Genomic DNA, 15,638 nt, shown 5'->3' on the forward strand with positions numbered 1-15,638 from the left:
ACGGCAGCCACCAGGGACAGAAGAGGAGAGACTGGTAAGGAGCCTGCTGCACCCCAAAGTAAATTCTCATCCCTTCCTTATTCTGATGTGACTTTTGCTGATGTTGTTTAAAAAAAAAAAAAAAAAGCCTACTGTAAAAATAAATAAATGAAGAAGTAAAATGTGAAGGTATCTGCCCACATAGCTCCTCCCATGCACATACATAGACCTTCCCACTCTCCTGCATTCTGCCCCATTCCCGTATACCAGAGGTAACCAGTGGTAATAGTTTGGTCGCTCTAGAATTCTAGACTTATTTGAATAAACATTTACATGTATATAGATGCATAAATACAAAGATACGTCTTTCTTTTAATGGGATCATACAGTATTTGTTGTTCTGTATTTTGCTTCTTTATTCAACAAGTAAAATTTTGATCCTGAAAAAGCAGGTCATTAGCCATTCATGTAATTTGGGGGCCTAGTAGGCCCTTCATATAAACTCTATGCTTTGGCCTGTTTTTGTTCTTTACATGAATGAAATCAGACCGTGACATGGAAATGAAAAGGGCTGAGAATAGCCCAAACATTGGGAAACCTGACACTAGACATGGCAGCAGTGAACATGAATGAACTACAGTTACATACAACAACATGGATGCATCTCAGAAACAAAATGGTGAGCAAAGGAAGGCACATATACAAACATATGTTTACTGATGCAAGGAAGTGTTGAATATAAAAGTCAGGATGGTGGTGCTTTGGAGGAAGAAAGGTTTGTGATTGTGAAGGGACTTAATAAAACGCTTCTGGGGAAAGCTGGACAATTTCTATTTCTAGATCTGCGTGATTGTTACACAGATATTCACTTTAAAATATTTAATTTAGTTGTGCTTCTGTGTTTATGCACTTTTTCTGTACATGAGTTACATTTTACCAAGACAATCCCTCCTTTTAAAAAAGTTAATGGGGGACTTCCCTGGTGGTACAGTGGTTAAGAATCCGCCTGCCAATGCAGGGGACACAGGTTCGATCCCTGGTCTGGGAAGACCGAACATGCCATGGAGCAACTAAGCCCGTGCGCCACCACTACTGAGACTGCACTCTAGAGCTTGAGAGCCACAACTGCTGAGCCCATGTGCCACAACTGCTGAGGCCCACGTGCTTGGAGCCTGTGCTCCGCAACAAGAGTAGCCACCACAATGAGAAGCCCACTCACCATAACGAAGAGTAGCCCCCCTCTCCGCAACTGGAGAAGGCCCGCGTGCAGCAACGAAAACCCAACACAGCCAAAAATAAACAAATGAATACATTTTTTTTTTAAGTATACAAATAACAGGGACTTCCCTAGTGGCACAGTGGTTGGGAATCTGCCTGCCAATGCAGGGGACACGAGTTCGATCCCTGGTGCAGGAAGATCCCACATACCGCAGAGCAGCTAAGCCCGTGCGCCACAACTACTGAGCCTGCACTCTAGAGCCCGCGAGCCACGACTACTGAAGCCTGTGCGCCTAGAGCCTGTGCTCCACAACAAGAGAAGCAACTGCAATGAGAAGCCCGCGCACTGCAACGAAGAGCAGCCCCCGCTCGCCGCAACTAGCCCCACACACAGCAACAGACCCAATGCAGCCAAAAATAAATAAAAAATAAATAAATTTATTTTTAAAAAAGTATACAAATAACAAATGCTGGAGAGGGTGTGGAGAAAAGGGAACCCTCCTACACTATTGGTGGGAATATAAGTTGGTGCAGTCACTGTGGAGAACAGTATGGAGGTTCCTCAGAAAACTAAAACTAGAGTTACCAAATGATCCAGCAATCCCACTCCTGAGCATATATCTGGACAGAACTGTAATTCAAAAAGATACATACACCCCAATGTTCATAGCAGCTCTATTCACAGAAGCCAAGACATGGGAACAACCTAAATGTCCATTGACAGACGAATGGATAAAGATGTAGAATACTACTCAGCCATAAAAGAGTGAAATAATGCCATGTGCAGCAATATGGATGCAACTAGAGATTATCATACTAAGTGAAGTAAGTCAGAAAGAGAAAGACAAATACTCTATGATATCACTTGTATGTGGAATCTAAAATATGACACAAATGAACTTATCTACGAAACAGAAACAGACTCACAGACGTAGAGAACATACTTGTAGTTACCAAGGTTGGGGGGGGATGGACTGGGAGTTTGGGGTTAGTGGATGTAAACTATTACATATAGAATGGATAAATAACAAGGTCCTACTGTACAGCACAGGGAACTATATTCAATATCCTGGGATAAACCGTAATGGAAAAGAATATAAAAAAGAATGTATATATGTATATAACTGAGTCACTTTGCTGTACATCAGAAATTAACACATTATAAATCAACTATACTTGAATAAAAATAAATTAAAAAAAATCACCATTACTCAGTACAAAAATGGGTTTCTGCTTTTTTTGTGTGATCAGATCTGATTACACCTTTTATGAGAGTAACACTAACTGCTGTTACAGACAGATCCCCAAGTCTCAATGGCTTACTGTAACAAAAATTCCTCTTGTCACAATGCTCTCCTTGAAGCAGTGATAAAGTAACCCAGGCTCCTTCCATTGTGTGACTCTGCCGTCTTCCAGGGATCATCCTCCTGTGCATTCAGCCAGCAGATGGGGAAAAAGCTCATAGGACTGGATGGGTGAGATGTTTTTTACAGAGGTCTGGGAATGGCAAAGTTTACTTTTCGCCAAGTGTACCCCTGGCTGTACGCCCTAGAGAAGGAAATGGAGTTTGGTAAGCACCTAAGAGTTTTTGCCAAAAGCTAATTCCTCATAATTCTCATTTCCATAAGAAAGACTAATCAAGCATCTATTCTATACTTCAATTTATGTTGGTTTATGCTTTAAAAAAAAATACACATCCACAGCCAGGTAGTGCACAGAATTTAGAATCTCTTTCTCAAAAAGGCAAGAATACGCAAATTGGATAGTCATATTTACGCGTGTATATAAATATGTACAGATATAATTGAATTTGGCAATTATTAAAACACTATGTTTCACATTATTCACAAATTGGCTAAAAACCTCTCACCTGCTCAAAAGTAAAAAACCCTACCCAAAAGGGTGTCAAAATACTTGGAAGTACCCCTACATTGCTTCACATCCGATATTACTAGAATTAAAATCAAAATTTCTAAGTGCTTCTAGATTAATTTTAGATCTTAAAAAAAACAAGGCAAGATAAAGTCCTCTCGAAGAAAACAACAAAAATTCTCCAGAGAAGCTAAGATAGGGTAATAAGGGGTATACCCATTCTGTAAGTACGTATTTTAGATAAAAATGACATGGGAATTGGCTTCTGGTAAAATGCACTTGCAGATAAATTTTTCCTGTTTCCTTTTAAAATGACTTGTATAATAACTAGGACAACTTTTTAAAGCTACCATGTATCAACAACCACATGACAGGCTCTGTGCTGTGCCTTCTGCGTATTCCTATTTCAAGCCCACAACTAACCTTTGACATAAGTACTAAAAAGGCCTGGTTCTTTTAGAATGGATAGAGATCAGAATCAAAACAGTCTAAAACAAAAACATATTTATCTGTAACTTGTTTCTAACTCCCACTGACCTCAAGTTCAGCTACCAAGGATAAAGAAAACAGAAATAAACCTATGACAACATTTAGAAAATTGACCCGTTTTAATTTTTTAAAAACAAAACCACAACACAACATCAATTTTTTTTTTTCTTTTTGCCATCTACAATTCAGTTATATCCAAATATTCTAAGACCAGAGTCCCCTGCCCAGAAGCAGGGAATTAAAATGAGACGCTGAAGTCACACAAAGGTGAATGCTGAAGATCAAAGTTCCAGCTATAGGTCACAAGTCTTCCATTCAAACACACTCTAATTCTTTTCCTTTCACAGTTTGTTCAAGTGTTTTACTGGAAGTTCTTTAAAATAATTTCATCCTAGACACCAGGTTTCTTCAATGATACACAGCCCCATGACATCTGTGTTTCCATCTGATTGACAGGAATAAAAAGTAATTTTTATCTTTGTCTTTTTTTGGTAGCATAAAGAAGTAAAACTATCAGCCAGATTCCTTTAGTAATAAATGAGGAAAGGAGAGATGAGAAAAGACCTGGGCTGTGCTGGCTGCTGGTTTCTACTTGTCTTTCTGAGTGTGACTTTAGAAGCGTTAAATCACACTCTTGCCACTACAATGATTAGTACTAGTAATCTTTTTTTAGATGATAAAAAGGAAGATATCCAATGGACATAAAAATGGTCAAAGTTGTTTGTTCTTTTACTGCAGGTCAACTTTTTCCCCCCAGAAAAGATACAAAATAAACATTTAATTGGGATGGTAACTCCACTGGACATTCCAATTTACCCAGTTGCTTGTTCCCCATACAGGTAAGGGGAAGAGGCATTAAGCTTTATTAGTAATGTTATAGCAGTAACCAGATGTGTTAATGGCAGCTTATTTCAGGTCCATCAATCCTTTGAGCACATGTAGGAAAGCACGGCTGTTGTTCTCCAACTGCCCACATCTGAACACATTCCGTTATCATGGAAACTACAAAGGAAGGAAAAATATATTTATTCCAAGATTCATTTACTGGGATTTTTAAGCGCCCTCTCTTCCGTAGATCCCCAGAGTGGTGATAATGTGCTAGGGGCTGCTGTGTTTCCCGGCATGAGCTCCCATCCTCTGAGGGTCCTGAGAAGGATAGTGGATTGGTCCTGGAGCCCTCATGAAAGGAGGGGGTGGTCCCATTGGGTGGAACATGTGTGGCCCAAAACCTACAGATAGGAGAGAAAAATCTGTTAGGTTTGCAGTTCTCTTGACAACCTTTCAAACCCTGAATTTTCTAAGGTCAATACCACCTACACATAAATCAAATTGACATGGGGCTTCAGAAAATGTCAGTTCACAAGACTTGCTTAGGAATGTCTACCTGCTGACTTCCTTGGTTTTAGAAACCTTCCCCCTCAAGATGGCTTAAAAAAAAAAAAACTCCACACGTCTCAGGTATTGCTAGTATGTCATCTGAGCCTCTGCTATCTATCAAACATGCCAAGCCTATCAGACAGGATTTGATCAGAATTTGGGAGGTGAGGGAGAAATCAGGCTGATGGCAAGACCCTGTCATCATTAACCTCAATGCTTTATACTCGAGTGAAGGGTGTTCAGAAACCAGGACTTTCTCCAGAGAGTATGGGAACTCTGCCCGGGAGAACCGGCTGCTTGTGATTTACTTACACTGCTCATGCTGGCATTGACAGTGCTATAAAGAGCAGTGCTATACAAAGTGCTAGTCCCTGAACTGTTTATTACTTGCCATGAACAAGGTAAAGAGCTTGAGCCAAAATGTAACTTCATTACATGACCAAGTGCATTGTTTAGCTCATCTGACAATTTTTTGGTAACACGACTTTCTTGACGAATTTACATTTTGGTGCAAACTCCTTACCTCGTTGCAGGCAGGTAGTAAAGGCTTTACGAGCTAACACACACCCACAGCCTACAGGACTTCGCCAGGGTTTCCCGATTTCCTCAGAAGGAAGCTGAAGTTACCTGGGGGTGGGGGCGGGGCAATACCAGGTGGGGGTGGCAGGGCGATGTTAACCACGGCTGGAGGACCGCTCGGGGGTAGGTTGAAGTAGTTGGCTGAGGCCTCTTCTTCTGCGGCAGGAGGAGGAGGAAGAGCTAAAGAAGAGAAACAGCTAGTTAGAGCAGAGGACAACCGTGCAACAGCGTTTCCACTGCCTTGAAATCCTGGGAGGTCCTGCTGGGAGAACACAGCTGCTGGGAGCCAGAGACCTGGGTCTCTTCTAACATCCGTGGGACACAAGGGCAGTGTGAGCAACTGAAGTTAGCAAGCTACCAGGTAGGCAGAAAGTCTGCACTCACCTCCTGGTAGCCCTGGAACGGGCTCTAGCTTGATTCCAGAGTCTGTGGTTCCGTCCTTCTCCTTTTCTTTTCCTCTGGCTGCTTGGGACCTGGGAGACACAGACCCTTACGCCATCAGCACACGGTCCCACCTTCTCTCACACCTCTGCTTCTCATGCTTCCTAGTCAAACGGAGTTCCTTCACTCCTTGCCTCCTCTTCAGCACACACTCTTTTCCCATAAATGCCACAGTGCACAGAGGATAAGAGCAAAGGTTTTGAAGCCAGAAAGACTTGGGTTCAAAATTCACTAGAACTGCTGTAGGGGCTGGAGGAGGCAACACCCATGCGCTGAGCCCAGTGCTCAGGAAGCACTCCGTGAGGGCTGCTGCTGCTGCTGCTGCTGTGAAAGGTCTCCCTGGCTCCAAGCCAGAAACACCTTCCACCTCTGAATGTCCAGGGCATTTTACCTGTGTCTCTCTTATGCAATCACCACTTTCAAACTTATGTTAGCTATTCTTCTTCACTAGACAGTTGGCCTATAGAGGACAGAATCTAGGTCTAATTCTTGTGTAAACTCGCATGCCACCTTTCATGCCCTGGCATTACCCTTGGCCTATAACGGCTGGTCACAAAACACATGAACCTTCAAAGGATCAGATCACTACACCAAAACCCTGAATAAATTTCCAAAGTAGCATCTTCCTAATATCCACAGGAATGGAGTGCCAGACAGAATGAAAAATTCTTTTTAAAGGTCCTATTGATTTAAGCTAACTAGTCCCCAGATAATGAAAAGGTTCTTGAAAATCTCAATAATGGTATTTTAATACAGTCTAATGCTCACCTTCCCCATTTCACGTTGAGCCTGCGGCCATTGACGATCAACTTGTTAAAGGACTTCTCAGCAGCCACTTCTGCAGCCTGCCTTGTGGCAAACTGGATGAAAGCACACTGCTGTCTCTGCACAACAGTGATTGTTCGGATCTCTCCAAACTGGTAGAAGTGATTTCTGAAGGGATACAGGTAGAGAAAAACGGAGTTAATAACATAGACATTCCCAGGAAGTTGAATATGGATTATTAACTCTTTAACTGATTCACCACAAGGCAGGTGGCCCCATGGTGATCTGCCTAATTACCTGCAGGTGGTTCCCCCCATACCTTACACCCTATTGTGGGTGCTGTGTATTGAGGAAGGGAAAGAAAAATAATGAGTAAATAAAGGCTATCAAACATCTCAGTGTTTTTCCCATGGAGGAAAAGGGGCTCCAGAAGGTTCCCTAAAGACCTTAAACCCTAGATAAGGGGTTGGCAAACTACAGGCCCCATGGCTGATGAGCCAAGAACGTTTTAAAAAAAATTTTTTTTTAAGGTTGTAAAAAAGAAGAGAAAGAGCAGGTGGGAAAAAGTCTGCCGCCCCCTGGGGACACTCTAGCTCACTTAGGGTTTAATGCAGACAAGCTACCAAGGGCAGGTTGTACACCTATAAGAGTTTCTTCTCCCCTCTCTCTCTTTGCAAGAGGCAATTTCCATCAGTATCTGCCCAGATGTTTCATCTAGCCATGCAAAATACAAGCCAAGAATAACACAAATTTACCAAATACCAATCTCTTTAAAAAGCCAACAAGTTAAACCACAAGGTTTTGTAATTGCAAAGCTCTCCCTCCCCTACAAAATTAATCATACTTGGATATGTGCCATCTTTAGAAATTCTAATGGCTATTAAGCCAAACAGAAGCTCATGTAATTAATACCCTACACAAGCATGGAATAAGCACTGTTGAGGAACATTATGTGGCATCATAAAGGACAACTTTATAAAAATTCCAGTCAGCATGACACTTACTAACTCTAGAGCAACTAAAGAAAAATGTACCATATACAGAATTATCATGTTTTCCCATGTTTTTGCCAAAAAAAAAAAAAAAAAAAATTCTAGGGCTGGTGAAAGCAAAAATAACTCATAAAATTATATTCACAAACCTTAGATCTGTCTCAGTAATGGTATCGCCCAGACCACCAACATACAGTGTGGTGATAGTCTTGTCCTCTGGTGGGTCCAGACGAGGCATTGTTGATGCCCGCTTTAAAAGTTTATCTGCCACAGGGTCATTGATTCCATAATATCGGTCTTTAATATTCTGATCAGCAAGGGGGTCATCCGGATCTGTTGGCTTCTCATGTCTATGGTTCAGGAAAGAACAATGCATAAAGGTGAAACAAGGGAAAAATTTTATAGATACCACCCAACAGGAGCTACAAAAGTCCCCATTTGATCTAGAAACCATGGCCGTACCAAAACATAACTATTAAAACAGAGCTAATATCAAGGGATTTACTGTATCACACAAGGACTTGCTAGCCTCCGAAAAGCCACTTAAACGGCCACAGCGTGGCAGAGTTTCCTTATAAAGATGTTTTTGGCACAATCCACTCCAAAACAAAAGGCAACCACAACATGATTACCCTCCTCTAGGTCAAGGGTTCTTAATGTGTCTGAGGTCTTGCATTCCACTCAGAGTCTTATTAAATCTATGGACCCAACCCCAGAAAAAAACATAGCTAACTTTTTGTTGGGTGTAGGCTTCACCAACCCCAAAGTAAGAACTCCTAATCCAGATGCCTGGCAGTCTTGACTCAAACACACTTACACATTCTTTAGAAGTCTGGTCTTAATCTGATTTCAACTATATACTGAGATTCAAGCCAATCATACCATGATGGCAAAGACTTACATCTTAGGCAGAAACTTTTGAGGTCAACATTGATATTTTATGGCAGAGCAATTTAGTTTCCCAAGGCTTGGTTGTAAGTAAAAGTTCCATTATAAGTAAACACAATTTAATCAAGCTCTAGTCCTAAGATATAAGACATATGACACTAGTTGTATAAACTTTTACATTTTAAAGCCGAAATAGTTTAAGCTAGCACCTCCCCCTTCTTAGATGACTAATCATCTGAAAGCAAAAACTGAAAAAGCAGTTCAGCTCTTGCCTGTATGGACACTCCTCTCCTCTCTTACATTCTCCTTTCACCCAGAAGGAGCAAATGTGGGGTCGATTTCTTTTGTAGTAGGGTGTGGTCCGGGCCAGTTTGAGCAGCATGTCACTGGTGGATGTGGCCTTCCCCAACATGCCAACTGGCCGTGTTCCATCAGAGTTAGAAATCTATAAAGGAATGACACATTCAAAAGATAAATTACACAGGTTGTATCAATCCCCCAGGATTCATTCATTCTTTCAAATATAAAACTACATCAAGGAGGTGGCAACATACTTCTCGCTCCATATTCTGTGTGTAGTATTCTTTGTTGACATCGGACTTTGGCATGTCATCCTTAAAAGACAATCCTGCGTCACGAACCTGGATGGGCAAGCCTAGAACAAAGGAAAGGAGGAAAAAACTCAAAATAATTTTAAACCATATCCAAACTGAATCTGTAGACAGCATACATCATTCTTCCTTTCTCTACTTTCTTAGTTGGTACCAGAGGCTTTATTTTAATTCAAAATCTTTAGCACCATCAGGCCAATACTACTACAGAGCATTCTAAGAAATTATCCAAATTCCTGAGTCTTCATGAAATTTCATGAAATGAATGTTTTAGGTAATCTTTTAGATGAACAAACTTTTACTATAGTTAGATTTGACCTACAATGAATAATGCATCTAGCTTTTACTATGCCATAATTTATTTAAAACAAATACAAAAAATGGATTATTTTTAGGCTTGTCCTACACATCCTCTGGATAGTCACAGTCATGTAAGCGTCATTGTATTCCAGAATCAGAACACCCCCTCAACAAACATACAAATAATATTAAACAATATGTGACCAGGACTCTGATTAGCAGAGTCAACTTTCTGAACTTAACATAGATAAACTTGTATTTTCCTTTTCCCTTTTATTTTACTGTATAGTAGACACTTTTGTTGAAAGAATATTTTTCTCATAAATAAAAAGTCACCTGCAGTTAAAAAAAAAAAAAATCACTCCCAAAAGCAGTTATGCTGAAACAGTAGCAATATAGTGTATCAGTCCTAACAATATATTCGATACAAAAATCTAGAGCACAATTAGCCAGAACTTTGTCAGGGATTGTGGGAAAAAAAGCTCTGGATTTAGAAAGAAGCCAAAGGCAAAGAAATTACCTATCATAGCAACAATGCCTTTAACTTACCTTGGCTACAAAGGTATACAGAAGGGAGGTTTCGGCCAGTGCTGATCAATTACCAACTTTTCTTTAAGTCCCTACTGTTGTTCAGAACGCTAGAATAAACTAGTATGGTTCTTTTCTTCTTGGGAAAAGCAGAGCACAGCAGACACTCCAAAGTGGGTGAGAACCAGAGAAGGGGTGAGAAGTGGGAGACAAGAAAACTGGTTTGTTGTGTAGAGTAGTTGCACACTTTCAGACCTACGGGACAGGGCAAACATACCATACTCTAGGTCCAAGAGGCAGGTCTGACAGACATTCTTCAATTTACTGCAGGTCTGGCAAACTTCAGTCTTCTTGAAACGCATGCGGACCCCGGGGCACCAGCGAAACACTGTGAATGGCCTGGCACAGATCTGGAACACAAAATAAAGCCACAGAGTGTTAATGGTCCTGATCTGGACAATCAATCCAGGAGATTTAATAAAAGGATCCCTGAATCTAGGGTGTAGAAGGGATCTTAGCAATCATCTAGTCTAAACACCATATGATGTTTCAATCCTTTGCAACACCCTTCCTCAGTAGTTAAAAAATTCACATAGTACAGAAATAAAATACTCAAAAATCAAAGTCCTCCCCACCCTAGAGGTCACCACCATTAATGATATAACCCTTAATCTTTTACGGGGTGAGTAGGGAGTGTCATATACTCCTTTGAGAATCTTATGATGGCTATGACCTTCCTCCTCAGCTAAAATGCTCATGTGCATAATCATACAACACTTGGTATATACAATCTCAGGGGGTTCAAAGCCCAACCACAGACACCAAGTTAAGAATCCTTACATGAAAGGGCTCATTTTCTTATCCCTACACTAAATAGTTAACAGCCAATGAGTATATAAATGATACATGAATGTCTGTGTAGCACTCACTTTTATAAAGGACTTCATACCTCAGCAAGTGGAAGAGAAAAGGAAAATAAAATTAAATCATTACTCTTTAAACATACTTACTTTGCATTCCTTCCCGTACTTTTCTTTGGTCTGAAATAGAAAAAATAGAAAAGAATGAGTTAGGGAAAGAAGAAAACCTGATGCCTGCTCCTTCTCTAGACAGGACCCAAGAAATTTATCTGGAAATCCCTGGCATCTTGAAGAGAGGAGGAAAAAATGCACCCTTTTGGGGAGGGAGGGGGCGTAAGGGAGGGCTGGGGATATAATCTAGTCACCTACAAGTTATAACCTCTTAAGAATCTTACAGATCTAACACCAGGTAAGTATGTACCTTTCCACAACCGCAACTCTTAGATTCATTTCTGGCTCCGAAGTTCTCTCCCAAGAACCATTTCCTAATGGTTTCCACAGTCCCTAAATGGAGGATGCAGCCATGGCCAGCCCATTTTACAAAGTTTAGTCAGAGTTAACTACTACAGATTCATCCTGTGCTGGTCCCCTGCATATAGTCAACCAATACCTCCAAGACTGATCACAACACAGCCCTAATCTAAGTATTAAATGTTAACTGCTGCTAATTTTACCCTTATTTGTAAGGATAGAGGGTACCTATACTAAACAGATTACAAGGTGCAGAGGCCAAAAGGCACTTGATTAGGAGTCAGGAAACCTAGATTTTTAGTCCTGGTTCTCCTCCTATTTGCTGAGGTCCCTGGAGTCAGAATAGCTGAACTTAGATCCCAGCTCCACACCTTACTTGCTATATTGAAAACACATAAACTCCCTTTGCCTCTGGTTAACAGACCTATCTCCTAGGTAAATGCTCAACGAATATTAGCTATTATCATGACTCTTATATCACAGGACTGTTGCTGAGTTCCAAAGTGAGAGAACAAGCCTGACAGTCCTTTGCAAATTCGTCGTACTCTTCGGGTTAGTAAAGGGGCATTATTACTTCTTGGCTAAGACAAACACATCACCGACAGTGTGCAAGTACCACAACACTGACAGAACACAGACAGTTAAGTCCCGTTTCACACACGATCACTCACCATTCGGATATATGGGTTTTCTCCAAGACACGTCTGGCACAGAATAGGGAAGTCCTGGTGAAAATGGGAAATCTGGTCGAACGCCAGGTTCCGAAGACCCTGCCATCTCGGCCACAGTGGTGGTGGGGGGGGGGGGGAGGGGACGAGGAGCGAGGTTGGGGAACAGGGGGCAGGAACCCGAGGTCCAGCACGGGCCGGGTCGCGGACGGGGTGCTGTCTGCACTTCCGGCAGATGGCGGGAGAAAAGATCCCCTCGAAAAGAGTGGAGGGAGTAGGGATGGAAAGGGGGCTGGTGCCGGACCCTGGCTAAGCCCTCTCCCTCCAAGCCCGCAGGCGGGCCGCCCTTCAGCTTTCAGCCGTGGCCGAGTTAGGCCGCGGTGCTGGCTTCTCCCCGGAATTCCCTCGGCTGCGCCGCAGCCATGTCCCTGCCCGCCCGGTGGAGGCCTGGCTTCGCTGCCTCTTTCCGTCCTCCTCCGGCAGGTATACTCACCGCATCCTCCCAGTTCTGCCTGTTGTAGGTGTTGGAACCCAGAGAGGTCGCCATCTTGAAAGCGTCCGGAGGTAGCCGCAGCTTCCGAGTTGGGAGAGAGGACCGCCACAATCCCGTCAGGCCCCGAGGCTGCCTGCCGGCCGTCGACGTCTGATTTACGCGTCTTGTGCGCCCTTGGGCGGGCCTTGTGCGTCATGACGTCGCCCGCTCAGAATTTCTTCGCCTGATAGTTGGCTTCCTGGTGCTTCTTCAGAGCGGTGACAGCAAGGGATGAAGAATTACGAGTACAACTGGTTTATTTAAACATTTGAGTGAAAGAATAAAGGAACAAGTAATGAATGAGAGGTTGGGATTAAAACAGCGTTGGTCCCCCACTGAGCGCTTATTATGCGAAACGGTGGGGTAACGTCTTGCCGTGACCGTGTATTACTTAATTCCCACAATAAGCCTTCTCTCTGTAGGGTTGCCACATTTAGCAAGGAAAACCCAGAACGTCTAGTTAAATTTGAATTTCAGATAAACAGCGAACCCTATATTAGTTCCAAATATGTTCCAAACATGCTTACACTAAATAATGACTCGTTTTTCTGAAAGTGAAATTTAGCAGGATGTCTTGTACTTTATCTGGCAACCACTACCCTCTAGGCAAGTATTATTGTACCTCTTTTATAGAAGGAAACTGAGGTTTAGAGAGATTAAGTAACTTGCTTCTGGTCGTGTAGCTAGAAAATGGTGAAGCCACAAATCCAAAGACAATAGTACTGTGTTTCCAACTTCTGAAATGAAAAGGGTCCTATGGATCAACACATGTATTGTTACATCGTTTTTGGAACAACTCATAACCACACTGCCGATACTTTATGAATTCCAAGCGTCCTGGTATCACTTTCGTAATTTTTGACATACCCTATCATCAAACTAATACTTTTATTTATGCCACCTTATATCTTAACAATTAGGTTTAAAGCATAATTTGTGTAGAGTAAAATTTTACCCTTTTACTTGAACAATTATGAATTTTTACATATAGTCATACAACTATAGAATAGTTCTATCATCCCCAAAAGTTCCCTTGTGCTGAGTGAATCCACTTCTCCCCATGCTTGGTCCATGGCAACCACTGATCTGTGTTCTGCCCCTATAGTTTTGCCATTTCCAGAATATCATAAATGGAATCCTTTTTGCCTTTTGGGTCTGATTTCTTTCTCTTCGCATATTGTATTTGAAATTCATCCATATTGTTACACGTATCAGTAATTTGTTCCTTTTTATTGCTGAGAATTTCATTGTATGGATGCCCCTGGGGTTAAACACACACCGCCCCCCCCCCAACACACACTTGCCAATTGATGGACATTTGAGTTGTTCCAGATTTTAATGAATATAAATAAAGGCATAAGCTCATGCAGCTCAATATCAAAAAAACAAACAACCCAATCCAAAAATGGGCAGAAGACCTAAATAGACATTTCTCCAAAGAAGACATACAGATTGCCAACAAACACATGAAAAGATGCTCAGCATCACTAATCATTAGAGAAATGCAAGTCAAAACTACAATGAGGTATCATCTCACACCAGTCAGAATGGACATCATCAAAAAATCTACAAACAATAAATGCTGGAGAGGGTGTGGAGAAAAGGGAACCCTCTTGCACTGCTGGTGGGAATGTAAATTGGTACAGCCACTATGGAGAACAGTATGGAGGTTCCTTAAAAAACTAAAAATAGAACTATCATATAACCCAGCAATCCTACTACTGGGCATATACCCTGAGAAAACCATAATTCAAAGAGTCATGTACCGCAATGTTCATTGCAGCTCTATTTGCAATAGCCAGGACATGGAAGCAACCTAAGTGTCCATCGACAGATGAATGGATAAAGAAGATGTGGCACATATATACAATGGAATATTACTCAGCCATAAAAAGAAACGAAATTGAGTTATTTGTAGTGAGGTGGATGGACCTAGAGTCTGTCATACAGAGTGAAGTAACTCACAAAGAGAAAAACAAATACCGTATGCTAACACGTATATATGGAACCTAAAAAAAAAAGGTTCTGAAGAACCTAAGGGCAGGACAGGAATAAAGACGCAGACACAGAGAATGGACTTGAGGACACGGGGAGGGGGAAGGGTAAGCTGGGACGAAGTGAGAGAGTGGCATTGACATATACACACTACCAAATGTAAAATAGCTAGCTAGTGGGAAGCAGCCACATAGCACAGGGAGATCAGCTCGGTGCTTTCTGACCACCTAGATGGGTGGGATAGGGAGGGTGGGAGGGAAACACAGAGGGAGGAGATATGGGGATATATGTATATGTATAGCTGATTCACTTTGTTATAAAGCAGAAACTAACACACCATTGAAAAGTAAGTATACTCCAATAAAGATGTTAAAAAAAAATAAAAACAAAAACTAAAAATAAAGGCATTATAAACGTTCACATACAGGTTGTTGTACAGACATAGGTTTTCATTTTGCATGTGTAAATACCTAGGAGTGGGATTACTTGATCATGTGGTATGTTTTTTTCCTGTAAAAGAAAGTGCTTGCGTTTATCTGAGCTTTGTGCATCTGTGATTTGTTGTCCTTCATTGTATTTTGAAAATTCTTAAGTGTCATCTCTTTAAATATTCTGCCCAGTTTCTTCTCCATCTGGGACTCCAATTACACGTTAGACTATTTGATATCATCCCATAGACCTTGAATACTCTGTTGTTTTCTTTTTGGGAGTTTCAGTTTGGATAATTTCTATTGACCCATTTCCAAGTTTCCTGATTATTTCCTCAGGTATGACAAGGTGTTCTGATGAGCCCAGAGAAAATATTCCTCATCTCTGATCCTGTGGTTTTCATTTCAATTTGTCCCTTTCTTATAGTTTCTACCTCTCTGCTGAAATCTGTTCATGCATATTATCCCTATTTTCAACTAGATCTTCAACATGTTAATCAGAGTTTAAGCCCCTGACCCAATAATTCCAACATCTGGGTCATACCTGTATATGGTCTCGTTGATTGTCTATCACAAATGGGTTGATTTTTCTTGCTTCTTTGTGTATATCAAAATTTTTATTGAATGCCAGTCATTACTTACGTA

At 41.4% G+C, this 15,638-nt stretch overlaps 1 protein-coding gene across 1 annotated transcript; it reads right to left on the bottom strand.

Moving 5' to 3' along the window:
- Positions 1–1,615: 1,615 nt before the first annotated feature.
- Positions 1,616–12,782, bottom strand: RBM22 (RNA binding motif protein 22). Its single transcript, XM_082381517.1, has 11 exons — positions 12,532–12,782; positions 12,042–12,095; positions 11,050–11,079; positions 10,317–10,449; positions 9,155–9,255; positions 8,873–9,045; positions 7,862–8,062; positions 6,724–6,888; positions 5,899–5,987; positions 5,563–5,694; positions 1,616–4,787 (listed from the first exon to the last, which is right to left on the bottom strand). The coding sequence occupies exons 1-11, from the start codon at positions 12,583–12,585 to the stop codon at positions 4,657–4,659; spliced, it is 1,263 nt and encodes a 420-aa protein (XP_082237643.1). The 5' UTR covers positions 12,586–12,782; the 3' UTR covers positions 1,616–4,656.
- Between the last annotated feature and the right edge of the window lie 2,856 nt (positions 12,783–15,638).

This window comes from Balaenoptera borealis, assembly GCF_965194805.1.
Source record: "Balaenoptera borealis genome assembly, chromosome: 2".
NCBI classification, from domain to species: Eukaryota; Metazoa; Chordata; class Mammalia; order Artiodactyla; family Balaenopteridae; genus Balaenoptera; species Balaenoptera borealis.